The sequence below is a fragment of the Alosa sapidissima genome, chromosome 23 (assembly GCF_018492685.1).
Source record: "Alosa sapidissima isolate fAloSap1 chromosome 23, fAloSap1.pri, whole genome shotgun sequence".
Taxonomy (NCBI): Eukaryota; Metazoa; Chordata; class Actinopteri; order Clupeiformes; family Clupeidae; genus Alosa; species Alosa sapidissima.
In genome coordinates, this window is record NC_055979.1 from 5,015,268 (window position 1) to 5,042,583 (window position 27,316).

At 42.6% G+C, this 27,316-nt stretch overlaps 3 protein-coding genes across 9 annotated transcripts in view; all 3 read right to left on the reverse strand.

Moving 5' to 3' along the window:
* Positions 1-27,316, reverse strand: part of LOC121698443 (dynein, cytoplasmic 1, intermediate chain 2a) — a 185,743-nt gene that overhangs the window by 44,486 nt on the left and 113,941 nt on the right. The window lies entirely within an intron of this gene.
* On the reverse strand, positions 5,432-15,417 carry gorasp2 (golgi reassembly stacking protein 2). 3 transcript variants are annotated; one of them, XM_042080570.1, is made up of 11 exons: positions 15,199-15,415; positions 14,311-14,391; positions 13,742-13,945; positions 13,435-13,521; positions 12,274-12,404; positions 10,694-10,826; positions 9,812-9,935; positions 9,266-9,352; positions 8,839-8,967; positions 6,791-6,977; positions 5,432-6,751 (listed from the first exon to the last, which is right to left on the reverse strand). In XM_042080570.1, the coding sequence occupies exons 1-11, from the start codon at positions 15,259-15,261 to the stop codon at positions 6,697-6,699; spliced, it is 1,281 nt and encodes a 426-aa protein (XP_041936504.1). In that variant the 5' UTR covers positions 15,262-15,415; the 3' UTR covers positions 5,432-6,696. The 3 variants fall into 3 exon arrangements, with proteins under 3 accessions (XP_041936504.1, XP_041936503.1, XP_041936502.1); XM_042080569.1 differs by having other exon boundaries at positions 5,432-6,977; positions 9,812-9,929; positions 15,199-15,417; XM_042080568.1 differs by having other exon boundaries at positions 5,432-6,977.
* The window catches only part of gad1b (glutamate decarboxylase 1b), a 21,075-nt gene continuing 14,289 nt past the window's right edge, over positions 20,531-27,316 (reverse strand). For both annotated transcript variants that reach the window (XM_042080563.1, XM_042080562.1), the window contains 9 exons: positions 27,079-27,158; positions 26,664-26,718; positions 25,865-25,981; positions 25,553-25,617; positions 25,072-25,150; positions 24,571-24,720; positions 24,199-24,306; positions 23,697-23,786; positions 20,531-22,595 (listed from right to left, as the gene is read on the reverse strand). In XM_042080563.1, the coding sequence (XP_041936497.1) occupies positions 22,422-22,595; positions 23,697-23,786; positions 24,199-24,306; positions 24,571-24,720; positions 25,072-25,150; positions 25,553-25,617; positions 25,865-25,981; positions 26,664-26,718; positions 27,079-27,158 (918 nt within the window). In that variant the 3' untranslated portion in view covers positions 20,531-22,421. The remainder of the gene's footprint in view (positions 22,596-23,696; positions 23,787-24,198; positions 24,307-24,570; positions 24,721-25,071; positions 25,151-25,552; positions 25,618-25,864; positions 25,982-26,663; positions 26,719-27,078; positions 27,159-27,316) is intronic.

Below are 27,316 nucleotides of genomic sequence, written 5' to 3' on the forward strand. Positions count from 1 at the left end.
TCAGACTTTTTAAAAAAAATTTGAAAAAAAAGGGACATGCCAAATGTACTTTCTGCATGAAAGAGATTAATTATGCTAACAAGGGAGTGCATGCTCTGTTGAATCACTGCCAGAGTGCTATACACACAGAGAGAGTGGCTACCATCATATCTACCCAGTGTGGCCCAGCTCCTCTGTCAAGACAAGCCAGCAAAGTCAGGCCCCAGCAGACAGAATAAGGGAAGGAACTGGGACAGTGTATTTTCATATTTAACATTTTTGTGTGAATAGGGTGAGCCCTGGATGGCAGAGGTGCAGTGGCGATTCTAGACATTTTTAACAAGGGTGGCACTGGTGAGGCACTGATTATTTCAAGGGTGGCATGAGGCAAAACAACCAGATAAACAGAAACAGGCTCAAGATGTGAAATTAGCACAAATACATTAAGGAAACCAGACACAAACACCATACTCATAAATTGAAAGAAAAAAATGGGCTATGCTGTGCTAAAACAAATTCCATCATGGGGACATTAAAATATAACCCATTTTATTCTATTCTATTAAATGAAGATATACAAATATACTCATTCAATACATTTTCCCCCCACAATAACTTATATCTATGTGCATCTATTTTTGTAGCTGTTAAAATAATTTGACCTGCTTTTTTGTCTATTTGTTTATTTTCTTTAAAGTTCTCAAGAAACTTGAGTGTGGTATGAAGGAGTGTATTGTGTATGTGAGCAATTTCATCTTCCTAAATCTCAATATTATGATCACAACAAGTGTGGGCAAATTATTAATTACATTTTCACGTGGGGTAACTTGTTGCAGGGCAACCACATAACCAGTCCCATGTCTTTCGATTGGATGATTAATGATCAGTAAAGTTCTCAAGAAACTTGAAGTTGGTATGAAGGAGTGTATTGTGTATGTGAGCAAACATTGTTAACGTTGCACATGGGGCAACTTGTTGCAGGGCAACCACATAACCGGTTCCATGTGTTCGAATTGGATGACTAAAGTTCTCAAGAAACTTGAGGTTGGGATGAGTGTGTGAGCAACCTACATGTTACTTATCTGCCTGAATCTCAATATTCTGATCACAACAACTGTGGGCAAATTACAAGTCAGCACCAGTGCTGCATTCATTGTTTTTCACTTTTATAATCACATCACCAAAAGTAGGTCATTGGTTTTACCAAAGGTATTTGGCAGTATTTTTAAACTACAAACCTATACAGTATTTTGATACAAAATACGATGCCATTTTTTTCCAACTAAATAAAATACAAATTTGTATTTTAAATACATCAGACATGCTGTTGGCTGCAGTAACTCAAGCTAGGTAGTACTTATTGTTTTGTGTTAATGTTAGTTCTGATCCAATTTGACAGCTTTGCTATGTTGCCCACCCAAAATTTCTACCAGCCCACCCAAACATAGTAGCCTAGCCTAGAACCAGCCCTGCCCTGCATGGAGACATATTTTACGATAATAATGGAGAAAATGTTAGCAAAACTTTAGGTTTTTGTTAATGGAATCTCCCTCCCTCATTCATCTATTTGCGCAACAGCCCACATTCTGCGTTCAATCCAGAGAGACAAGTGAAATAAATGTTTTTTTTAAGCGGACATCGCCATAGGCACGATATTTAGGCTACCTCTGTTAGGCCTACAAAAAGTTGCAAATTAAGGAGTATTTCTAGCCTAGAAATCTAGACGCACCCTAGCGGCGGCAAATTAATTTGCTCAATGATATAGGATGGCCCCGCCAGGCTAGAGTATTTCCTGATCGGGGAAACCTTCGGTCCGCTGTTCTATAATATCATTCAATTGTGCCGCAAATTAACAGACAGAAGTGGGGCGTAATTTAAATTCATGGCTCCGTAGACCAGCAATCTACTTGTCGAGGAGGCTCATAATTTGAGAAACGCTGCAGATCATAGACAGAGAAAGCTCTGGGAACAGAACGCAGGCATATGATTTTGTTGTCACGTGCTACTATGGAAAATGAACTTTATAAAGACTGGCTCGGCCAATAAAAAAAAAGGCAAAAGTATGCCAGATGGCCAGTCCAGCCCTGCGTTCAGGAATTATTTAATTATTATAAGCAAAAGTGGAATGTGCACAATGTTTCATTTATCCCTCCTGATCGGGACGAATAAAACAGGTATTGGGGACGAAATAAGCATACAGTTTAGCCTAAGCTATGTAAACTTCCAATAATTTCAATATTTTAACACATGCTTGACTGGTTGAATGGTCATACATGTCATCAGAATATCGCTACCTGTAGCCTAGATGCGACGAGTGTTTAGTGAGTAGGCCTAAGCTTGATGAACCATAAATGAAAAGTTTTCTTAACATTACATTAGGACTGGCAGATGCAATAGGTAAATAGATATCTTTGCGTGTTAGCACAAGCAGTAGCCTGTAGGCCAATAAAGGCAAGCGTGTTTGCCACTTACATTTCTGACGTCTGATACTTCAAACTGCTGCAAGTGCATCAAGAAAGGTCCTGCCTTAGACCATGTTAATGGCCAATTGTAGACTAAGATTTGGGGGTGGCCAAGCGAATCTCAAGGGTGGCCTGTGCCACCCGGAGCCACCCCTCTGACTCCGCCCCTGCAGAGGTGGTGGCAAAATGTAATTATATGATATTTCCTGTGGGGGCGTGGGCTTCGATAATCTCACTCCTTTTTGACCATACCTCTGTTTGCATCCCTGACTGTTCAACATGTTATAATACCCCCCACAGATGTGGCTCCTTGTTTGCTTCCCATGTACATTTGTTACCAGAACTGGAGGCTTGTCAGCGGTGCTGTGATCTAATTGGCGATGTGATCTAACTTCTCTAAGTGGCAAATCGCGTTAGCTTGCTTTATTCCTGTACAATATAATGCCAATGGGACATGGGATGATTCCTTGTCTAATTCCAGGGATTGTGATGTGTAAACTGGCTGCATTCACATTCTTCTTATTGGATAAAGAATAACAAATACCCACTCCTCTCTAGTCCATGGTAATTTACCCTATGGAATTTTCCAAATGGTGGTGAATATCACTGCTCCCAACTAAAATGAGGATGTAAAAATGTGGGGTATGTGTAGTTAAGTATACCATCTTTGTGTGAAAGGCAAAGACAAATTATGAAAATCAGGCAGTTTCTTACAGCCAGGATATTTGTCACAAGCCTAAGGAACCAATCCTGGCCATATACAAAAAAAGAACCCCAACAAAAACAACACCAAACCCATGCCATCCAAGTAGAAAAGTGAATATTTTGTCACTGGTATAAAAGCATAATAATGTCAAATATATTTTTTCTGTGCCTGATAGTAACAGTGCTGATGCTTTTCCTTCAGGTTGTTTGCATACATTAACATTTCATTCGCCAGACACATTTATCCCAAGCGACTTACAGCAATGGAATAACATTTTAGCATTTAAGCTACAGAGCAGCTACATAACACCAGTAGAATAGCAAATACGCTATTGACATTTAAACTTTTAAACTACAGTTACAGCATTAGAATAACGTTTAAACTACAGTGCAGAGAAGCTAGGAATTATCACTGCATCTGTCAATACTAGAGGATAGGAGTGCCTATATATTAGGTACTAGTCAAAGGGAAGAGGGAAGTGGGGGAAGAGTGTGGTACGTGCCTATAGGTGTGTGAGGTTGTTAGCACTAGGAGAGGAGGTGTTCTTGAAAGAGTTATCTTCAAGAGTTTTTTGAAGATAGAGAGGGACTGTTTTCACAGTTGGATGTCTTTGATGGCATGAGCCAGGGTTGGGGTTATATGTAGGATCAAGGTCAAAGTCCTGGTTGGGATCAGTGTTGAACAGGGTGCTATGGAGCTATGGGGCAGTGGTGTGGGTTACACATAGGTAGGACTGGAGTTTGGTTGGCATTTGGGGCGATAGTAAAATTAGTACAAGTCATGAGAAAATTATTTATAAACAACTGAATAACATATTTAGAGACTACAATCTGTATTTCGTTCCCACAGACAGCACTGGTTAAGATGGTCAATGACCTGAGAATTAATGTAAACGACAATAGGCTCTCCATCTGTTGATCATAACATCCTTATCCTTATCAAACATCCTTGTCCATCCTTATGTTTGTGTACAAAAGACTGAGCTGATTCTGTGAGGCCTCCTGTGGACAGTTGGATGTGGAGGGTTGATGGCACTAGATCACACTTCTTCTAAGTATATTACAGACAATGGGGGAAATAAAAAAGGGATATATTTTTAGGTCCTCACCCTGTATTTTTAAATGTTTTTCCCTTAGTTGAAATAATTTAATGGGGAAACCACACACATGAGAGAAATGGAATACGTCTCTATTAAATTTCTGTTACTTTTAGCAAGGGAATGCTTGTCAATTACAAGTTTTGCCAAGTGTTTGCCTGAGTTTAGAGTTTTTTATAAAGCTATTTATGGGTCAGTGGATGGATTGAAAGCAGTTTACTTTGTTGCCCCCTGCTGGTAAAGACATGTATCCTTCTGTACAATGTACAGTATGACAATACTGTGGCAAACTATAACATTGAAAGGTACTACCTCTAACAAGAATTTTATTGAGTATGCCAGAGAAAAAACACATATAAAAATCTGTTTTTACTTAAAAAGATTAAGAGATATGACAATAAGCACAATAATGAACATATAAGCTCTAACCTTTACAGTCTATGGCTCTAACCAATCTCCTTTGTATAGTGAGGAGGCTTCACATGGTCAAAGCCAATGGGGGCAGGGAGTTTCTTAAGAAAAGATGGTGTCAAGGTTGTTGGTGGAAGACACTGCTGTCCTGAGGCACAGACACAGAGATCATATGACCCACACCTGAGGCAAACTGTCACTTAGCTGCCATGTGATATGAGAGAACCCATTATTACCTCCATGAAATCATGTTCTTCTAGGGAGAACACTCCTAGGTCACTGAATTCTAATATGATCCTGAATTGCGCCCAGATAATTTGCTCATTCACTGAATTTCAATTATGATCCTGAGTCGCACCCCATATATACATATGTGTGTGTCTGCCACCTGGTGTATATTCCAAGTAGGTGGCAGATCTGGGTAAGTTAACTCAGAGGAAGTGGTAAACCTTTTAATAGAAGATCCAAGCCCCTGGGCTGATGCGTTATCAGGTTTACCACACATACTAAAAGCAGTGATGAATACCCGGCTATGATAGTGGTTTTGTGGCAAACCTAGATAAGAATTACTACTTGGAATACACCCCTGTTGAATTCCTGATGTCTTTCTAGCTGTGCACAAAAACACACACACACAAGCAATCTCTCTCGAATTAGTTAAATAAATAAATAAATAAATTAAAATGAGCATTACTAGAATGACTAGCTTACACACACTTGTGACATGCAAGTGCTGAAACACACACACACAAAGTGAACCAACCCACCACTGTATTGTATAGTTCATGGTCATTTTATTGTTTGTTGTATCCTCCTTGCTCTTGTGAAAATGTCCATTTGGTCACTTACCAAAGATTTTCAACTGATCATAACACCTCCAGATTAGATCTCACATCCCTAAAGATGTATGTGTACTGTGTATTTTTGAGTTGTATCTTTATTGATGTCCTCACAAGCGGCCACTACATCCTGCCATGTGTGATTTATGGAGCCTGTGCAAACACCTGTGCAAACTTCCTCAGAACCTTGTCCAGTGACCGTGAAGTGTGAGAAAACCCATGCTTGATTTTTGACCACTGTCAACATAAAGTCTCTCTTAATAACTTCTGATCTCAATTGATCTTGCCTACAGTATTAGCACACCACCATTCAAACAGAGGGCAGTCGGTTTAGTGTAAAATCCGGTGTAGTTTATTGCTCGTGTGTACGGGAAAAGAACCATCGTTAGACACCTCTCCCTTGACCCACGGAGCCTCCCCGCACCGCCCAGCTGCCCATCGGCAGGTGACTCTGTCTCCGTGGAGTTATCGAGCGACGACTCCGTGTACCCGCAACCAAACACCAAACGGAGGGAGTGGAGTGTCATGATGGACTGTGCACGAGGGAGATAGTTATAGGAGAAATCAGACCCAAATTAATAACAAAAATGGTGCAAAAATGCAATATAATGATTCTCTGAGATAAAGAGGGGAAAAACAAACAAAAATAAAATACAATCACGAGGCATAACTAAAAATACATCGAGAAAAAAAATGATTTATCGATTCCAAAGCAATTTAAAAAAAGAAACAAACCAAAACATAAATGGCAGTACAGAAATATCAGAGGGAGGCGCACCGTAAAGGAGAGAAATCAAGGCTATGCAGGGCGCTTATGAGGGGGCCGCTTTACATTTATCTGCATGGTATTCTTTTTTTGTTCAGTTCCTGCTTTTCATACACTCATTGCGCTGTCCATTCATGAATCCTTCAGCTCATCTCTGCGTCCTTCAGAGTGCGCCCTGCGTCCAGCAGGCTGGGCCAGTCTCTCTCTGTGTCTGGAGCCCACTACTTTTCCAGGGCCAAATAAATACATTTGAGAGAGTGTAACAAGGAGAAACTGCGAGAGAGAGAGAGAGAGAGAGAGAGAGAGAGAGAGAGAGAAAGAAAGAAAGAAAGAAAGAGAGCAAAAGAGAGAGAAAAAAAAGAGAGAGAGAGTGCGCATATCCACAAATAATATGATGGAATAGTGAAACAAACAAACAAAACAAAAACAGCACTTTGTTATGATGACTCTGCGGCTGGTGGGGTGTCTTCTGTCGTAGCCGCAGCGGCTGCCGTCTCCGTGAGTACAGGCACGGGGGCATGAGCCGCAGCCTCTGTTGTCATGGTAACCTCTGGCGCCGTGCTGGTGTCCAGGATGACGGCGGGTGGCAGGCTGACAGCAGGCATGGCTGGTAACGTGGAGGCCAGGGAGGTGGGTAGCATGGTGGGCATAGGGAGGGGGGCCATGCCAGGGAGGTTCAGAGGGGGCAGAGGAGCTAGGGGAGCAAGTGGGGGGAGACCTGCCAACACACACACACACACACACACACACACACACACACACACACACACAATTCAGTTCATTCTGTGAGTGGTCACTTTGATACTTCTACCTCCATACACTGTTGTGCTCAGCCCACACTGGCCACTAGGGGCGCCATCACTGCTTGATGACGACAGTCCTTACATCAGGGATGTCAAAGTCAAATACATTAGAGGGCCAAAAAAACAAATTTGCTACAAGCCGAGGGCCGGAATGGTTCAATGTTTATTAAAACATTAAAATGACTGCACCTATTGTACCAAGACGTGTAGGCCTACTGTATTTTATTTAATGATTAAATGAATAATGACTGTGACTGAAGTGCAAAGTTTGCACAGAAATTTACGATTTTTCCCATCCTCACCGACCTGGTCATAAAACTTGTTTAAATGATCATATGATGCCTCCTTGCTGCTTTGTCGTCTACATCATCCTTTCTCAAACTTCTTTGACCTGAGGCCCAGTCAAGGCATACTTTGGGGTCATAGGGCCCACCTACATGAACCCACCCCCCATCAAATTATCATAATGATATCACAATTATTATTATTTTTATACTATATTGCTATACATGTACTTCAAAACAGTCAATGTTTAAGGTGCTAAGATTGTTCACAAAAGTTTGTGAAAACATGCACATCAGAGTACTGCTTTACTAATGTAAAATATAATTAGGCCTACAATAGTTTCATTGTTTTTGCATTGTTGCATGATGCTTGCATGAGAAATACTTCTCAAAACAACAGCAGTTATGGGTGCTGTTGTTTTGGGATGTTTCCCTCATGCAAGCATCATACACTGATAGAATATTTATATGCTATTTAATTACATTTAATTTGAATGCCTGAATGTAAGGATTCAGGAGACACAATACCAGCTTTTGTGAACGGTAAATGGCGGATCAGATCATACGTAAATCACTGATCTGGAGATCTTTAACTATCTTTAACTAAGACTAATTAATAGCTTTTGGCTGACTTTAATACTTAATGCCAAACAGTGTTGTATATAGTCTGTGCTCTGTTTTTTATGGAAGTTGCATAAATCCACGTCGTTCTATTAAATGTCGTTTTATAATTAAATAGCCTTCCAATAGGTTGAAGCTTTGCTACCAACGTGCACACGCATGCATTGAATAAACGCTCATACCACGACTTAATTCTATGCCTCTATGTTTGATGACACCAAACTAACAAGTATTTCCTACTAATCGCAGAAATGTTTGTTTTCTTTTTCTGTCCGCGGCTCCTTGATCAATTGCGCAGCAAATTATCAAATGATGGCCCGGGAATAATTTCACTCTGCAGACCATCGTCCACATTGCGGACAGTTCACGGTCGCTCAAAATATGAACGATTTCAGGCACAACACTGGGGAGGGGGGTAGCTGAAAGTTGACATCTGCCCTGACTTGCGGCGCCGCAGTGAGTTCGCGGGCTACCGTTGCATTGTGGGGAATGGAGTATTGGTGCATGCAAATCAGCAGCCGGTGGCTGTGGCCTGCGGGCCGGTTCTAATACTAATCAAATATCATCCCGGGGGCCGTAGATAATTCATTCGGGGGCCTTGACTTTGACATGTCTGCCTTACATGCGCCATTCTTTTGGCACTTGTGAACAGCAGAAACCGCTGTCAAGGGTGGGGTGCTGGGAGTGTTTCAAGCTGTCAGTAAGACTAATGTGTGTGTAAATCTGTGAAAGGTTGCGCATGTTTGTGTGTGTACATTTGTGTTACTGAGCAACTCACAGTAATTGTAATCACCAGTTCACTTCATGTAACTAACCGTCTGGTGTGTTTGCAGTGACATAGCTGAGCGTGAGTGTGTGTGTGTGGGCTTACCGACGACAGGAGGCATGCCACTGATGCCCGGTAATGAGACGCCGCTCAGGTCAGGTAGCGGGATGTTCAGGTTGGGCAGGTTTGGGAGGTTCGGGAGAGGCGGCAGGCCAGCAGGTAATGGCATGAGGCCTGTGTGCACACACACACACACACACACACAATTACATTAGAACACAGGTGATAGCATGCAAGAAAAATAAGTGAACATACACACAAATAGTCAATGCAGGCAAACATATTTACATTTTCATTAACATTGTTATCACACTCAATTACTCTTAATCAAAATGAATGACATCCTTAATTGATGGTGTAGCTGAGATAATCCCATTTGCCCCACACACGTGTGCAGTGTGCCTATTAGCAGGAGCAGACGTGATGAGGGATGAGGAGGAGACCAGTGACTGCTTAAAGGCTGGATGCTCACCTGGTAGCGTAGTGGCAGGGTTCACCCCTGGCACAGAGGCCAGGGAGGGGCTGACTTGGGTGGGTAGCAAGGGTACAGTAGGCACGCCTGTGGAACACACACACACACACACACACACACACACACACACACAAAGATGTCTGAAACCACTTGACTTGCAAAACAAAGATTTAAGTTATCACCAGCAGCTTTATACACAATAATATGGTGGTTAGAATACAAAAGTGATGTTAGGCTTTGGTTTACAAGCGTCCAAGAAGGAACTCAAAACTTTCTAAACAATGATTTAGTGGTTGCACTCCAAATTCTACAACTTCAATTACACAGAACACATCTGGAACTTCATCTGGTTACTATTTTGGAGCTTAGTGTCTGTATATAGACACTGAAGCTGAATAACTGTACTAAGTGCTGTCCAGGCCACATTACACTTTGGCTCATTTCCCATTACAATAGCATGGGCTTATTATTATATCTTCATGCAGAATAACGTTTCTTGTAGTATCAGTGGCTAATTAGACACCGGGCGTTAACTTGGGGGCGTACCTGTGTGCAGTTCACTGGGCATGGCGGGTGTGGCCGAGGCGAGTGACAGACCTGCGAGGCTATCCTCCAGGCCGGTGGGGGCGGGAGCAGCGGTCGGAGGAGGGGACACAGCCGAGAGCTGCACCTGACGACAGGGCGGACAAGTCAGAATTAGAATTCCACTACAAGGAGGAGTAGAGCTTAGAGCCTTGGAGCAGATTGGATTGAGTTCATGTCAAATGAATATACAATCATAACGTGTGGTAATGTCATCACTGTGTTCATTTAGAACAGCCCTATATTCTGTGTTCCAGACAGTGGGGACCCTGCTGCCCTTTTGTTCCCTCAGACATAGTCTTCAGTCTGTGGCTCAGGAAGAGGAAGAAAAAGGAGGGATAGAAACAGAGAAGAGAGGAGAGAGAAGAGAGGAGAGAGAAGAGAGAAGAGAGAAGAGAGGAGAGAGGAGAGAGGAGAGAGGAGAGAGGAGAGAGGAGAGGAGAGAGAAGAGAGAAGAGAGAAGAGAGAAGAGAGAAGAGAGAGGAGAGAGGAGAGAGGAGAGAGAAGAGAGGAGAGAGGAGAGAGAGTGGGGTGTATGAGGGGACAGAATTCAAATGGAGGCAGATGGTGCCGTCTCTTGGGAAGGACCTCTCCTCTACACATGTGCACAACGTTATGTGGAGAAGAGTGATGGGGCTGTTTTGAAGATCTATTTATATTTTATAACACAGCGATCTGTTCTGCTGAACAAAATCATTTGCAAACATCCCACAAAAGACCAGTGATTAAGTGACTGCAGATGTTGTAACTGCTTTGCAAGCATCAAGCAAAAAAAGCACAAAAACAAAAATCTCAGTTTTCTATTCTCCATCCAACACACACACACACACACACACACACACACACCTCTGTGAAGCCGTCCTTCAACGGGCTTGATGGTTCGGTGGGGACGTGACCTGGGAAGCTGATCTTTTTGCCCTCTTCGAAGGGCCGCGTGGGGATTCTGTGCAGGTAGCCGTAGCCTATGCCACAGCCCAGGCTGCAGAGACACGGGAGCAAGAGCATGGGTAAGCATGGGTTAGCATACACAAGCACATACGCACACACAAACCTTTGCACCTCGCAGTTTGACAGTAGGACTCAGATATTAAAACTGTCCCACTCTCACATACAACCAGCATAGTAGTAGGATAAGGAATAAGACTTATCATAGCAGTGTTTCCTCTAGATTCTTTTCTAGAACAGTGGCGGCAGGCCATCCGGTCGGGGGTGTCACTCCCAGGATTTTTTTTATTCTAGTTGCTAATCACACCATTTAATGTGACTTGAGAGGAACAGGATTCAGGAACTAAAGACAGGCCCATCTTCTGACTCACGTCAGGTTAACCCATGCATTAAACCACATGTCACTGCTTGAACATACCGGTAGTTCACATTGACAAAGGAGAAAACGCCTAGCTTACTTCGTTTCTGACAGAAATTAAGTTTTTTGCCAACATGTTGTAGAAACTCAACCCACAACACTCCCTTTATTTGGTGCAAATCTCCTTTACTTTCTTTGGTTAGGCTATAGTCCGCGATTCACACGACTAGGCCATCACCGCAAGTGCATACAAAATGTTTTTGGCCAAGTTTTGCTTTAATCCAATTTACCTTCGTTACTACCAGTCGTTGCTTTTTTTCCTGCGCCAATCGCGATTGAGTGCGCATCTAATGTAAGATATGGGAAATACATTCAATACGATCAGCTCCAGAAAATAATGGGTTTTCCAGCCTGTGCTACACCTTTCCACCAAGTTGTGCGAAAATTGTAGTTTTTGCAATGTTGACAAACATGCGTAGCGCATGCCACTAACGTCTATAAAAACAATATATGTATGGAATAAAACTAGACAGGTACCTCGGATTAGCATTACTGTTTATTGTTAAACTGCAATTTTCTGCAGCCAGCAGAAGGCATTTAGCCTACTATGCGTCCAGATAATATTATGGGTCTCCCCTAATTCTGAAGCAGTGGCACTGCTAAATGAAGAGGAAACACTGAGAAAACAGTTCCCGTTTTAAATAGGCTACATCAATACAATATATAATATGTGAAGTGAAACTGGATAATAACCTCGGACTAGTTTAGGCAACTTATTGTTCAATTGTAATGTAAGCGGCAGCCAGCAGGGCAGGATACGTCTGCAGGACGATTATTTAAAAAGCAACTGCAACTACATTGTGCGTCTGCCCTAATTCTGATACCGTGGCGGTATTAATTTAAACCGTGGCGGGCCGCCATGCTAAAATTAACGTAGAGGAAACACTGCATAGATTTTCACAGTTTCTCTCTTAAAATGCAAACAGAAACAGGTAAACAAACACGTATGCACACACATTCACACAGGTTTGATTTCCAAACAACATTGCTAGTCCTTATTGCTTGGGATCAAAGAGTCTGCCAAATCTGACTTACACACACACTCTCTCACACAGTTTCATACCTGCCCTCTCCACCCCAGGCACTGTTGGGAGTGATGACCACTTCTCGGCAGTTGTCTGTGTCTGTGTTGTAGACGTAGAGCTTCAGCCCCTTGCCCTCGTGGGTCTCGATCAGGGAGAACAGGTCTTCAGACTGACAGACAGACAGAGCAGTGAGAAGAGAAGTACTGCAGTCCAGTCACACATAACACGTGTCTCTGTGCCGTGTACAGTAAGTCATGCACAGAGCAGTTGTATACCACAGTAATGGTCACTTCCATTCAGCAAAGGCTTCCCTTGGACTAATTGTGCAAAACACTATAGGGCAACATAAGGCATTTTCCCACCGATGGGATTTTTACAGTTCCTAGAACCCTTTTTTTCTTGTGTTCCGACCAGACCAATTTGGGGATCTGGGGAAGTTCATCTGACCACAGTTCCTGTAACTATTTCAGCTCCTACTCCAAGGCAGGGTCTTTTCCCTTTTCCACATAGGAACCCTTGTGACCTAGGTCTGTTGATTGGTTTAACTTATTTGTCAGGCCCACTGTCAACCCAAGTTAAATGGGCATTTTGCAATTGAATGGGCAACCAGTTCCTATAGCCACTTAGCCGGTGCAAATGCAAATGGCAAAGCCGGTTTTGGGGGAGAGTAGTTAGTAGAACTGTTTAGAAGTGGACTGTTCCTATAACAAAGTTCCTGTAACTACTTGGTCGGAAAGAGACTTAGAATAATGCTCTGTGACTGACAAAAGGCACATTATAGATGAACAACAGACTGGATGAGTTCTCCCAAAGCAACAACAATGGTGCCCGCGGTGTAACTGGAGCTCATCTGAGGGTGCTTGCAGGCCTTGGCAACCTGTGGCCTCTACAGGAGGTTGGCATGAACTCCTCAGGGATCAGATACTGCAGCAGCAGAGAGATCGTGCTTATCAGCAGTGCTTTATTTTAGCTCAGACTTCCAGCCTGACTGGACAGACTGGTGTAGGTGTTGATTTTTTTAAATAAAAATAATCAGGATCTCTGGAATAATCTGGATCTCAGGAGTCAGGATCTCTGGAATATTATTTCTCTTCCCTCACGGAACCATATTCTTTGAACACAGGCAAAAATCAGACAGCAGTCGCATACATAAACACACACACAGTATGTAAATTTCAGGTAGACAGCAAGCCACCAACCTCATTCATGACCGTGTCTGCCCCAATGATGTAGTCTGTGTGCGGCCTCAAACCAGCTAATGCAGCTGGAGAGTTAGGCTCCACTTCCTGTGGCAAACAAAGGCACAGACAGTAAGACATACAGACTAAGAGGGATCCACAATTACGGGAGGCAATCAGCTATATTTCAGATGAACATCTACATGATGTCTGACTCCTGTTTGGCACTGAGGTTTATCAGACTTTGCGACACGCCATCAAAACAAGTCTCATAACAATAACCACCTCACAGTAAGGAGCATTGCCATTGGTTCCCCGTGCGACTCACCAGGACATGCCAGACGTTCTCATTGGCTCCCTCGAAGCTGCAGAAGCGGATGCTGACACCTAGAAGCCCCTGGCCTCCCCACATGTTGCTAGGGGTGACCGTGGTTTCCCTCAGCTCCAGTGTCTTGCTGCTGTACACCAACATCTTCACTGGCTTCTCCACGTTAGCCTTCAGCAGGTCCTTCAGTGTGTCGTTGTCTTTGTTCTGCATTTCACAAAGGGTGTGAGGTAACTATTGGCTTACATTTGGTGAACAAAATGTTAACCTTATCTACACAGAGGACTACGAGGGCCCCATTACAGCTCCTCTTATAACCCAATTCACATAAACAAAGTATACGGCTTATGGAAAACACACTTGGTTCATATCAAACGTCTGTGACCTTAGGTCGCTTGAACTGAATAATTTTAAGTCTTTTCTATTTTGACAGATGCAGTACAGTTTACCATCTCCATCTCGACCATGAGAGGGGTGCGTTAATTAGCCCATCCAGATACCACTACACCATCAATGCTACACAACCCCGTACTAGGCCTACTCTGACAAGACTGGGTCTAAAATGAACTCACCAGCCTTGTATTGTTGATGGAGACGATGAAGTCAAAGAAGGGCTCCAGCCCTGCTCGGTGGCCAGGCGAATTCTCCTGAACCTGAAGAGGAGAACAGATAGACACGTCGCCTCTATAGATAACTGACATTGAGGTTATGATTAGGCACACTGACGCATCCCTTGGTGATAACATTGCGGCGCCAGCCTTGAACAGAGGCTTACGTTAACGTTACATCTTATGGGACACAAGAATTATATTCGCACGAATACATTAGACGTGTAAAACACTAACGTTACTCAAAACTGAACGTAACAGCGCTTCAAACACAATGTAGAGTCAGCTAGCCACCCATTACTTATCACGAAGTGAAGAGGAGCATACTGGCTAGGTTAAACGTTATTACATTGTTCCAATGATCATATCTTGCATACAAAGTGCCCATCACAGCAAAATCAGGAAGCAGACTATTCTTGAGATAATCACTGTCACAATGAGATAATCCATGTTCATCTGACTGACGACTAAACGCCACAGTGGGGCACAGTCAGCTAGCATTGGTTCACCGCTAATGTTGTAGCTGCCGCTTTCTGGACAGCATTGCTAACATTACACTTCCATTTAGGCTTCATGGCAATTTCAGAATATCAACCAATAATGTATGTTTCAATGGGTGAGCATGCAGCACTTCGTGCTATGATCATCTATCATAAAGTGTAACGTCACCCAGGTATCAGAAACTGACTGCACTAAGCAAACATTGCCTTAGCATGCGAAGTAGCACGACTAGGCCACAGCTACGTCCTCGGTCTTCATTTGCATCTCTCCCTGTCAGCGCAGAGCAGAGAATCTGATGCTAACTCCAAACGCTAGTCTATGAAATGCATGACAGAGTTCAGAAATACGTACTCTGAGGACATGGTATCCCTCCGAGCCTCCCCCTGGAATCTCTACGCTCTGGGCTCCCCCCATGGCTCTCCGCTTCTATTTACCGGTGATAAAACTATATTTTCCCGGTGTTAGCGGGCTAGCGGCTGAGCGTACGACACGTCGGCCAAGATTTTTTTTCCGGTGGGATGGATGCAGTCAGACACTTGCGCTGTTACGTGGCAGTCGAGGAAGAGAGCATGACGGGATAGCAGCGCATTTGCGGCGGGCGCGCAGGTGTAATGTTAGGTAGGGAGATTTTTTTCGTCGTCGGCCTTCTACAAAGTTATCTGTTACTTTATATCTCAAATAGTGTTTTTGTATTATTATTCCTTACATAAAACAATGTATTATTAATGCATAATTGATATTGAATGTAAGGCTTTGATATGTATTGTTTGCTTTTCACATGTGTATGTGTACTCTGAAGGCCTTTTCACACAGAGATCCCGCTAAATTTGCGGGAAGAGGAGACGTCTTTTTGTGTCTGAAAGCGAGGTGAAATTTTGCCGGCCTGCTGATCTGTTCACATGATGCGGCATTTTGGGGAGCCAGAAGGCAGGATCAGCTATGGACCCTTTCAAGAGAGTTCCATTATCAGCATCATAGTTGGCCCCACAAGACTTCCTTTTTAACATTCCATATGTTATCTTAATGCAGAGGAAGTAGATTGGGAACCAAATAGAACGTTCAAGCATTGTTTTTGTTTTTATTGTTGAAAGGGTCTATTGTAAATTAAATTGTGACGTGCAACAGGGGGCGTGTAGAGTGATAGTCGTAGGCCTGGGGCCTCATTACAGAAAAATATCCTAACTGCTTGTCCTATCTTAACTTAAGTTTCAAAGATAGGAAAAATCCTATCTTCCTATTACAGAAGCAGTTCCTAAACTCATGGCTGTGTCCTATCTTATCTCAGACCTCCTATCTTATCTTAACTTAAGAAATCCTAACCATAACTGTCAGTTAGATGTTTAAATCGGCAATCGTCCTGTCATGCCTGTTTCTATGATTAGAATGTATACAACACTGCCTGTATCTATGAGAATGTATCTATTAGAATGTCAGGTTGCAAAGATGGTGTTCTAAAGACAGTTGTTTGCTCAAGATGGACAAACCATAATATCAGAGAGAAATAGGTCTAGGTTAGGCCTATGTAGGAAGAAAGAGAGTGTGTCAATATTGATTCATTGGATGAACAGGATAAAAAAATGGAAAAACAAAAAACATATTTATAATAATACATACCAGTAATAGTCTAATATTCTGTTATAATTATTAATATTTAATTGTTATAAATATTATAATTGTTTTAAAACACATAGCTTATAGGCTACATTTTTAAGTTTTCACTTAATTAACTTATTTAGTGAAATATGCTTTATGGTGTCCCTAACAGCCATGTCCATCATCTTGTCATAGGCTAGGCAACCACTCTCACAAGACTGTTGCAGTCAGTTTTGGCAGTTATTCTGCATTTAGGACAGGGTATGTGCCATCCTAAGTTAGGATTCATAAGTTAGGAAATTCTTGAGTTAGGATGGTTCTGTAATGGCCAAATTCCTATCTTAAGTTAAGATAGGCCTTTTTCCTAAATGCAGTTAGGAAACATGCTTCTGTAATACCAAAAATCCTAAATGCCATCCTAAACTGAGATAAGATAGGATTTCAGAGTTAGGAAGTTTCTGTAATGAGGCCCCAGAAGCCTATTATGCCTGCGTGGGGCTTCAGATACAGCAGGTGTGTGATTTCAAAAACCATGGCGGGAGAACCGACTGCACTTTGGTTAGCTTGCATTTGCTTTGCTGTTGCTGTTAGAATGTTAGATTCTTGCGATAGATGTCTTCAGACAATAAAAAGTAATTTTGAAGGGAAATTGAAGAGTTGCCCGTGCGTTCGCCGTGATTTCCCTTTGAAAATCAGAGGTTCACAGGCTACTGTGGCCTTGGTCAGTGGCGCCGCCAGCCGTAATCCACAATTTATTAATGAAATCATTATTACAACAATAAAAAAATAGCTTGTGTATTGTCTTAATTGAAACATGCTTCGCGCACAAATGATAGCCTAGGGCAAAGAGAATGGACATCTCAACATAAGGATACATTAGAAGATGATGATTGGTGTAAACTTTGTCACACGACGTGATAAGCAGTTCTGGCGCTTAAAAACGCAACATTCCATTCAGTCATAAATCATTTAAGTGTAGGCCTAGTGCTCGTCATGAAAAGAAAACAGCAGCTTAATATTTTTCAGGTGTTTAACAGTAGGCCTAGGCGCACTGTTAGCAGTTAATGCCGAAGGCAGTGAGATTATTAGACATTGCATCCTGTCATTCTGTTTGGAACATCGCAGTTTGGGTTGATAAGATTCAGTTAATGCGAGTAGCCTATGGATCGTCTCAAAGTTTGGGACAACCAAACAGCAGTGTAGGCAAAGCAAATCCTAATTGTTAGGTTACCATAGCTGTCTTTTCTCTAGGCCTGGGCCTATCGGAAATCGCGACATAAGCACATTGGTTTCTTTTTTCTTTTCTTGTTCACGTGTTGGGTAGTGAAGCGATAATGCATTTAAAGCAGTAGGCCTACATCATGTGAGCCAGAGCCGATATGACCAGAGCTGCTGCTCTGTAGGCTATAGGCTATAGATATTCTGTCCCACCCAAAGTACTTGTGAAGTAGCCTATTATCACAGAAAGAGCCTTTTCTCAGCTTTTAAACGATTTTAGTGGTTAGTTGTTGTGGTAAACGGTTCGCGAGAAGTAACTTTAATTTAATCATATTTTTTGCGCCCGTCTCCCTACCCATTCATCTTGGTGGAATACTTCGCGAACTTTACCTCAACACATAACAAACATGTATCAGAATAAACAGCAGACCTTACCGAACACAAAGGTGTAAAGTCCCTGTACAGTTAGCCGTTCCAGAGTAATCCGGTTTTAAATTTGCAGCAATGTCTTTATGCAGCCTGTCTTCAACTTTGCGGTTCCTAATGTTTTTAAATTGTTCAATAGGTCTACATGATTTTATAACAGGCCAAATACAAAACAAATGTTACAAATATCGCCTAGATATCTGTAAGCATTACAATCAGAGGATATACATATAGGGCAGACAGACGCTCATGAGTTCATGCTTTGTTTTTTCGCTGGATTTTACAATAGCCTATTATGGCAACTGATTGCATTCCAAGCTACAGTCAACTCTAGCAGGCATTGAATGACTGGAGACTTTGTGAATTTATAGATTGACAAAATGTGCTGTCTCTGCTATTGCTGCATTTGATCAGTTAGATTTTTTTGCAATCTCCTGTGGTGGGCTGAACATAGCACCGAAATGCCCGCCCAGACTCCCCTTTCCGCCTTGTCCCATTCACACTGGTGCCGGAACGAAAAAACTCGGCAAAATGTCTAGGGGGCTTGGTAGTGAATTTGGCGAGACACTTTGTCCCGCCATTCCGCCTCGGTCTATGTGAAAGGGACAGTCGTTCCGCGATTCTGGTACATAAAATCGCGGCAATTTCGCCAGTGTGAAATTGTTAATTGAGTCTGCCCCAGCCCAGCCAACCCATCAACGTTTTCTAGAATCGGCACTGGGGACTTTATTCCAATGTGTGAAAATATCTCAATAAAGTAAGGCAATGTTTGAACTATTCCCTTCAAAATTATTGTTAAATAAAATATCAGACTAGACAAAGTCGTGATATATAGTTGTCTAAATTAATTACTTATTGTGTGGTTGCTGATTTGTAGGGTTACATGGCTGAAAAATTAGAAATGATCATACCATATTGAGGACATATGTTCTAGATATCAATCATATTAGGTTAATAAAAACTATAGCCTTCGGCTCTGAAAAGATTGCAGATTAGTTTAGCCCACATGTTTTTTTTGCTGTCCACTAGAGGGGGCTGTTTACAAGTTTCTCCTATTACTTATTGCACAGGCTTCAATTCACACAATCACACAATATTACCGGATGAGTCCACATTAATGATTCTTTGATTCTTCAATCTGTTACTGATATCATATCTTTCAACTTCAGTTCAACTTCAACTTTGTGTCCGTTGTAGGCCTAGTCTATTTGCCAACTCAGTGTTGTGTGGTCATAGGTTTAAAATCGTTGACCTTGTAAAATGTTAGCCCTTGCTCAAACGATTTGTTATGACTAAAGGTTATATCACACAATTTGACATCAGCAGAGTGGCATTGACTTGTCACATAAAGGCTCACAGACTTTCTGTTGTGTGTGGTGGATATCTGTTGTACGTTCACAGATAGCTCCTGGGCTGATTGAATTGTTTCCCTGAATGTCTGTCTGGATTTGGACTGTGTGTGTGTGTGTGTGTGTGTGTGTGTGTGTGTGTGTTTGTACATTTGTGCCATGTTTTTTTGCCAGACTCAGATACAGCTCATTGGCCATAATGGCAGCATCTGTTTGTCCCAGCCCCAGCCTTTCTTCCACTCTCTCTTTCTCTCTCTCTCTCTGTCTCTCTTTCTCTCTCTCTCTCTGTCTGTCTTTGCATGCATATTTGTGTGGATGTGTTTTCTCTCCGTGCATGCGTGTTTATATGTGTGTGTGTGTGTGAGTGTGTGTGTGTGTGTGTGTGTGTGAGTGAGGGGGGGTTTGAGTGAGTGACAGTGTGTGATCCCTGGGTTAAACTATCAGCTCCTTCATTATGTTGCCGTTATTACTCAATGCCTGAAACACCTGCTTCCAAATTAGCCTGTAATTATGCCTCAGAACAGGGTATAGACATTATTATCATCATCATCATCATTATTATCATTATCAACATCATCCTTTATACTTTAATCCGTGTATATATATATAGAGGCTTTTCAGCACAAAGTCATGATCCCTCTTAAAAATCTCTGTTCGGTGTCATGGTATTACTGAGTGTGAATCGACCTTAGAGGGTTGCATCTTTCAGTTCTACTTTTTTTTTTCAGTTCTACTTTTTTTAAACAAACACACACACACACACACACATACACACACACACATAATGTCAGCTGGAGGTCAGCTGAATTCTTCTCCTTGGTGATTAAACAGTGTAATGGGAGTTGACGACCAAAGGGATTCTGGGACTTTTGGGTTCAGACAGCCAATCAACAGACTCTCTTTGGGGTTTCCTTCTACTTCTACTGCGTCTGCACAGCTTAAAAGATAAATGTCACTATTACTATATGCATTTATATGCACAACAAGATGGCCAAAAACAATCTGCGAGTGGGACTGAGAGACGTAAGAGTTCTTAAGCTTTTAAACAGAGTCTGAGTCAAGATCAACAACAAAACAAAGACAGGGACATGCATCAGTGTTTTTAATAGAGGTTTTATTACATGTAACAATAACAGTTTGAACATGGCGTGATTGTATGCTAAAGTGCCTATCATTACACAAGTAGGACCATCACCCATAGGACACACAGCTTTCATTCCACTGAATACACAGACAGTGACATAGCTTATTGTGCAGCTTTGCTTTTTCTGGTCCAGAAAATACTGTATACGGCGTCACTCCCTCCCGGCATAAAATCCATTTGCAATGGAGGAGAATGGGAGAAAAGGACGCTGTGCAAACGATCAGACTTGAAATTCAGACATTTGGGTTGAATAAGTAAGTACCTCATGTTAAAATGCCTTCCTCACCGAAGGTAAGTATAAGTATGTTTAAATCTTCATTAAATAAATGATAAATATGTCTCTTGTTTATGTGATTATTGTCTATGTACACAGTCCGTTCTCACTTCACGGGAACTTTACATTCCTCAGCCTCCCATGAGGCCAACCCACTTTGTGCTTTTCACTAAAGAAAGAAAAAGGGCAGAGACGACACTGCCTGAGTCAAGCATCGCACGACAACGCCGCAAACAACTCTGTCCCAAGGTCTCGGGAACATTCAAAGTTACACACACACACACACACACACACACACACACACACACACATGCACATATACATTCACACTTATACATGCACACACACATTTACACTCATTCAAACATCTATATATACACACACACACACACACACACACACACATAGACACAGAAATAGAGTAACATATGACACACAACAGGTACACAACACGATTCAATTGCACTGAGATTTAGGGAGTGCATCATAGAGTTATCATTATGTGCATAAGATCCATAATATATATTCATTCATATATTACATAAATGTACCCATTGGTTCAGGATGGGCAGCGGATTGATGCATGTCTAGTTGTTTGTGTCTTTGGCTCACAAATTCACTACGGTACCATAAACATTATTTAAAACCTATTTGAATACATAGTTTAAAAGATACATTACAAATGGAATAAAATACTAGACTCTCAAACACTGTTAATATGTCATTATATAAATTTTTTTGGCAATTTTTTATATATCTTTCATAGACCTATAGGTTAACCTCTATACAACTATAAGCTCATAATAGAATAAACATTTGAAACATAGTGGAAAACTATTACATATATATATATATATATATTATGTATCTCTCACAAAGGCAATGTGTCAGGACTTTTCCCAGTCTACACGAGAGTGGAAAGCTCTGGAAACATGGCGATCGAGTACAGAGCCGAGTACAGTACATTACCACTGTTTTACAACACAAAGTGCACTACTTCAACACTCATGGGCTTTGGAAAAGAGAAACTGCATTAAATGAAGGTGGTGCACCTTGTCTTATAATTTATCCATATTTACAAGCATAAAGCACCAGTATAATTGATTAATTTATATATGAATTTAAATAAAACAGATCTCATTATTGAGTTATTGAATTTCTACCATGGTCAGACACAACATCACAGATGCTGGAAAGGGGCTGTCCCGCTGTCTTGGAAAGAGCCCTGTTGAAGCCAGGGCTCTATACTGTTATTATCACATACAGCTAAATACCTACTGACAAAGAGAGAAATAGAGAACGTACAGGACGCACTGAGAGCATACAGGAGACGACAGCACACAACATCTGATTACATCATCAACCCGCGCCGTTGGGGAAAAAGCAAAGAGGAAGGGGGTCGGAGGTGGGATACTGTAAGGTAATAGCTTGAGTATAATCTCTTTGTGGAAACCAGTTGAGCCATTGAAGGGGGGAGGTTCGACAGGACAAGCCATAACTCAGTTTTTTCCCCCTCCTCCAAAGAGTTGGGCTGCAAACCTGTGGCCACTGGAGGGCGCTAGCAGCACTCTCACAGGTCAACACCCAGCCTCTCGATCTCGTCGATGAGGAAGTCTATGTCGGAGCGGGTGGCAGCGTGGTTGGAGATGACCATGCGGAAGAAGTTGACCTTGTCTCCCTGGGGCTGGTAGCCCACCATGGTGCTGCCACACTCCATCATCATGGCTTTGATCTTGGGTGCAACCTAACGGAAGACACACAGTGGGAAAGATAAAGCTTCGGCTCTTTTTCAACTGATGGCATGAGATGCAGCCATAGGCCTACTTACTGACTAACCTGACTTATGTTAGTCACTTAGGCTATGGGAACAGAAATGATGGCAGGCAAGCAACTTTTTGTTTTGAAGTGCTCTTTAGCTAGTTCATTAGACACATTTAGAGCATTAGATCACCATATGTGTGGAAGGTAGAACTTAATTCAGTATTCATCTCCAGAAAATGTAAAGGATTTACAAAGCTGCCAGTTTGTGTGGATAATATTACGAGAATATGTCTTAAATTAGTATCATTGCCTCCTTTAAAGGAATTATCCGGAGTAAAATGCACTTTAGATCAATTTACGGATGATTGGGAGTACATACGTTGAGTTGACTTTAGGGGGAAGTCCGTAGGAGTCGATTGCCAAGTGTGCTCTGGAAATTCACAATTTCGTCGCCGTTTTAAAAAAAAAACAAAAAAACATAGTCCAGTCCATACAACTTCATTTCAATTTCAAAAGAAATACTGGACTATGTTTTTTTTTTTTTTTAACGGCAACAAAATTGTGCATTTCCAGAGTAAAGATGGCAGCAAAGATGGCAACATTTCCGGAAAGGTACTGGCTTGATGAAATTCATTCTGAATTCTCTATCCGACCATAAAGATACTTCGGTTTGGCTTTAGGGACCCTCTACTCACTACCACGTAAGTGCAATGTTGCTTGGAACTGTAGAAGAGGTATAAAAATAGCGTTTTGTAGCGGCAAAATAATATGCCCTTCTCACTTCCACGCTAACGAGCTTTGACTAAAAACGGTAACATCGAACTTTCTCAAAACACATCCGAATGACATGATTTGGATGTCAACTCAACGTATGTACTCCCAATCATCCGTAAATCGATCTAAAGTGCATTTTACTCCGGATAATTCCTTTAAGATGACAAGAGCTGGTTAGTTATGGAGGGGTGACTGTTCACACTGTGTCATATTTCAGGATTGGAAATTTCATTCAATGTTGCTAGGTTACACAGGCTGTAATGGGGCTGTAGTTGCTGCTTGTCGTTGATGGTTGCTGTGGCAACTGTACCTTGTGAAGTCTCTCCCTGCGCTCATCCCCTTCTGGCATGCCTCTCATACCGGGTGGAATGTACCAGAAACACACATTTGTGTGCTGGGGCTGCAGAGAGAAAGAGAGAGAGAGAAAAGTGAGAGAGAGAGAGAGCGAGAGAGAGAGCACAAGAGAAAGAGAGAGAGAAAGATGGGCAAAGAGAGAGGGTGAGATTAATATGCTGAGGTGCTGTTTGACCTCCCCAAATCCAGTGGACCAGACCAACCTTCACCTTAAACTCACTGATCTACCACATGTTTGTAATACATACACAGACATACCACACACACACACACACACACACACACACATAGAGATACACACCCTCGCTGACGATTCAACTGAATGAACCCTGCTTTATATGCGACGGTCATCGCCATGGACAGCGTGATCCATGATCCATGACCACAGTATGTGTGTGTGTGTTATCTTCCCCAAACAGAGAGGCTTGTGGGTGGGATCGGCGGCGACGTTTTCTCACCTCCCCCTGAAACACCATTTCGTAGCCCTCGCGGTTCTTGATCTTATTGTAGAGGTACTCCGAGAGCTCCAAGCACTTGTCGATGTGTTGCTCAAATCCTATTGTTCCCTGTGGGCGGACAACCAATCCATTCCAGAGTCATCAAACATCTTAACATCTTTTCCAATAATATTACCTCTCAGACAGGCATACAAAAATTGACATTTTTCTCTTTAAATCTTGATGGTCTTGTACATAAAATACCTTTATTAGACAACATTCAAGGTTTAGAATATGTGTAATTTCTGATGGTTCGATCATTATCTTCAATATGCATTACATTATTAATTATTATGAAATGACTATTTCTGTATGAATAGCAAAATCTCTGACCTTGGCCTTCCACATGAGCCAGAACTTGAAGATGTCCACGTGGCGTCCACACTGGATGGCCTTGTCTCCGGTGTCATAGGTGACGTCGTATTGCTTGTCAGGCTGGAATAGGTATCCGGCACACATGGAGTTACAGCCTGCGAGGATGCCCTGGAAAGATGGAGGGGAAGAGTGTTAGTCCACAGGAGGAGAAGAGTGGGAAGGTGTGTGTGTGTGTGTGTGTGTGTGTGTGTGTGTGTGTGTGTGTGTGTGTGCACGCGCGCACCTGTGTCTGTGTTTGTGTGTGAGAGAGAGAGGGAGGGAGAGAATGTGTGTGTGTGTGTATCTGTGTGTGTGAGTGAGAGAGAGAGACAGTGTGTGTATAAAAAAGGAGGGACTAGTCAACTGCTGAGTTCAATAAGCTGTGCTTTGATGTAAGCCATTCTTGTGTATCCCTGTGTGTGTGTGTGTGTGTGTGTGTGTGTGTGTGTGTGTTTATGGTTAAAATGAACATCTCCTCACCTTCTCCCTGACCAAGATGGCGGAACACTGCAGAGGCACGCCCATCATCTTGTGTGGATTCCATGTGACAGAGTTTGCCCTGAGACACAAAAGGTACAGCAGCACATGAGCATGTCACCTGCTGGGTCTCAAATGGCCCACATGTTCATTAGAAGCCACTGCTGTGAGTAGGTTCCTATGTGGGCTACATAAAGGACACCGTGTGCGATTTAGGACAAGACAGTGCAGGACTAATCAAATGATAACAACTTTTGCACACTGAAATATGTAATTTTGTATGTTTTGTTTTGGTCCATCAAATTCAGAACGCTGTAGTTAAAACACATCGTTCACTGAAATCAGGTCAGATGTGGGGAAAAAAACACACTAAAAAAGTTTCGGACTTTGTGTGCAAAGATGATTGACAGATTGTGACACATTTTTTAATCTACAAAAGTGCTACACAGCCTCTCCAGAGCAAGGCAAGGAGTGGGTGTTTTACCTCTCAACACCATTCAGCTTGTGACGGTGCTTCCTGGACATCAGCAGACCACCTCCCCAGGCACCCTGACGCCAACAAATAGAGAGAGAGAGAGAGAGAGAGAGAGAGAGAGAGAGAGACAGAGAGAGAGAGAGAGAGATCATGTTATAGAAACAAAATGCTTTTGAGCCAATATTTTCATGTATGATGGATGGAAGGTAGATGAAGTGTAATAGTAATTAAGACGAGTCTGGTAGTCTGGTATTATTAGATTAGAGCAGAGAGGGTTCAAGCGGAGCTAGTAATCAAGGATCTTTGATTAGAGTCACTCACATCCACGTGCAGCCAAAGGTTGTACTTCTCGCAGATGTCAGCAATCTCATTGATGGGGTCAAACGCCCCATACACAGTAGTCCCACCCGTGGCATTCACAAAGAGTGGATGATAACCCTGAAAGGACATGAATACATTAGAGCATCATTCATGGACATGCACACAACAATACACAATGGAGCTTATCATTCCAGTCACTGGAAAAAAAAACAGAAAGTTAAAAACAAAATACAGTCTCCCCTGTGCAGTCGGACTGGACGAGACCTGAAGTCAGTCCAATTAATCTTCACATAGTTTAGTGGGAGCTCTGGCATGGCCTTCGCTATCGACCCACTGCGCACCAGGCTACAACTCTCCCCGGGGAGGCAGATGCAAGAACCCACAGGCTTCCTGCCAAAACCTAGTCACCTCAACTAACTCTCTCCCTCTCTCTGTCTCTCTCTCTCTGCACTCCCTTCTCTCTTTCTCGCTCTCATTCTTGCTCTCAGCGTCTTTCTATTTCTCTTCTCTTCTCTCTCTGGTTCTTCTCAATTTAACTGAACTGATCTATTTGTCAGTGCCCCCCTCCATTTGTCCCTTTTTTCCTCTTATCCATATGCAGCCACTACCTTCCACTTGTCTCCCTCCTCCCCTTCACTTTAGCTGACAGCCATGGAAAAGCAAGAGAGAGAGAGAGAGAGAGAGAGAGAGAGAGAGAGAGAGTGAGGGAGAAAGAATGTGAGAGGGAGAGGGAAAGAGAGAGAGAGAGAGAGAGAGAGAGAGAGAGAGAGAGAGAGAGATTTCAGACAGAGGTGCCCACCTTCTGCTTGGCATCGATGATCTTGGCCTCCAGGTCGGCGGGGATGACTCGGCCCCTGGGAGGGGAAATAAAAGCCATCGGTGTGAACGAGCGCAGAGGGAGCCACGGGGCCACAGATAGCCAATCAGATTTATGAGGCCTTTCATGAGTTTGAATAATACTTCCAGGGGAGGGGAACAGGCGCCGTATGAGAATTAAACCAATGCCAGGAACTCACACACCTGAGAGTGGCTCTAATGTATGGGGTAGGTTGGCTCAGCACACCTGAATGCATCCAAATTATGATGAACGCAAGCGGCCAGGTTGTGGAATGCACATGCAGATAAATGGTGAAGGGACGGCGTGGTCCAGAATAATGCAGGGGGGGGGGGAAACAGGTCGTGAGCTTGGCAGGAAGTGATGCGTGAAGACCCACCTCTCATCTGTGCGCAGCAGAATGACATTTTCCTTGCCGAATCCCAGCGCTGCTCCAGCTTTGGTGATGGAATAGTGGCTCTGTAATGGAAAATGGAAAATGGACACATACTCAGTGTGTGTGTGTGTTTGTGTGTGTGTGTGTGTGTGTGTGTGTGTGTGAGAGAGAGAGAGAGAGAGAGGCAGAGAAAGAGAGAGAGAGAAAGAGAAAGAGAGAGAAAGAGAGAGAGAGAAACTGG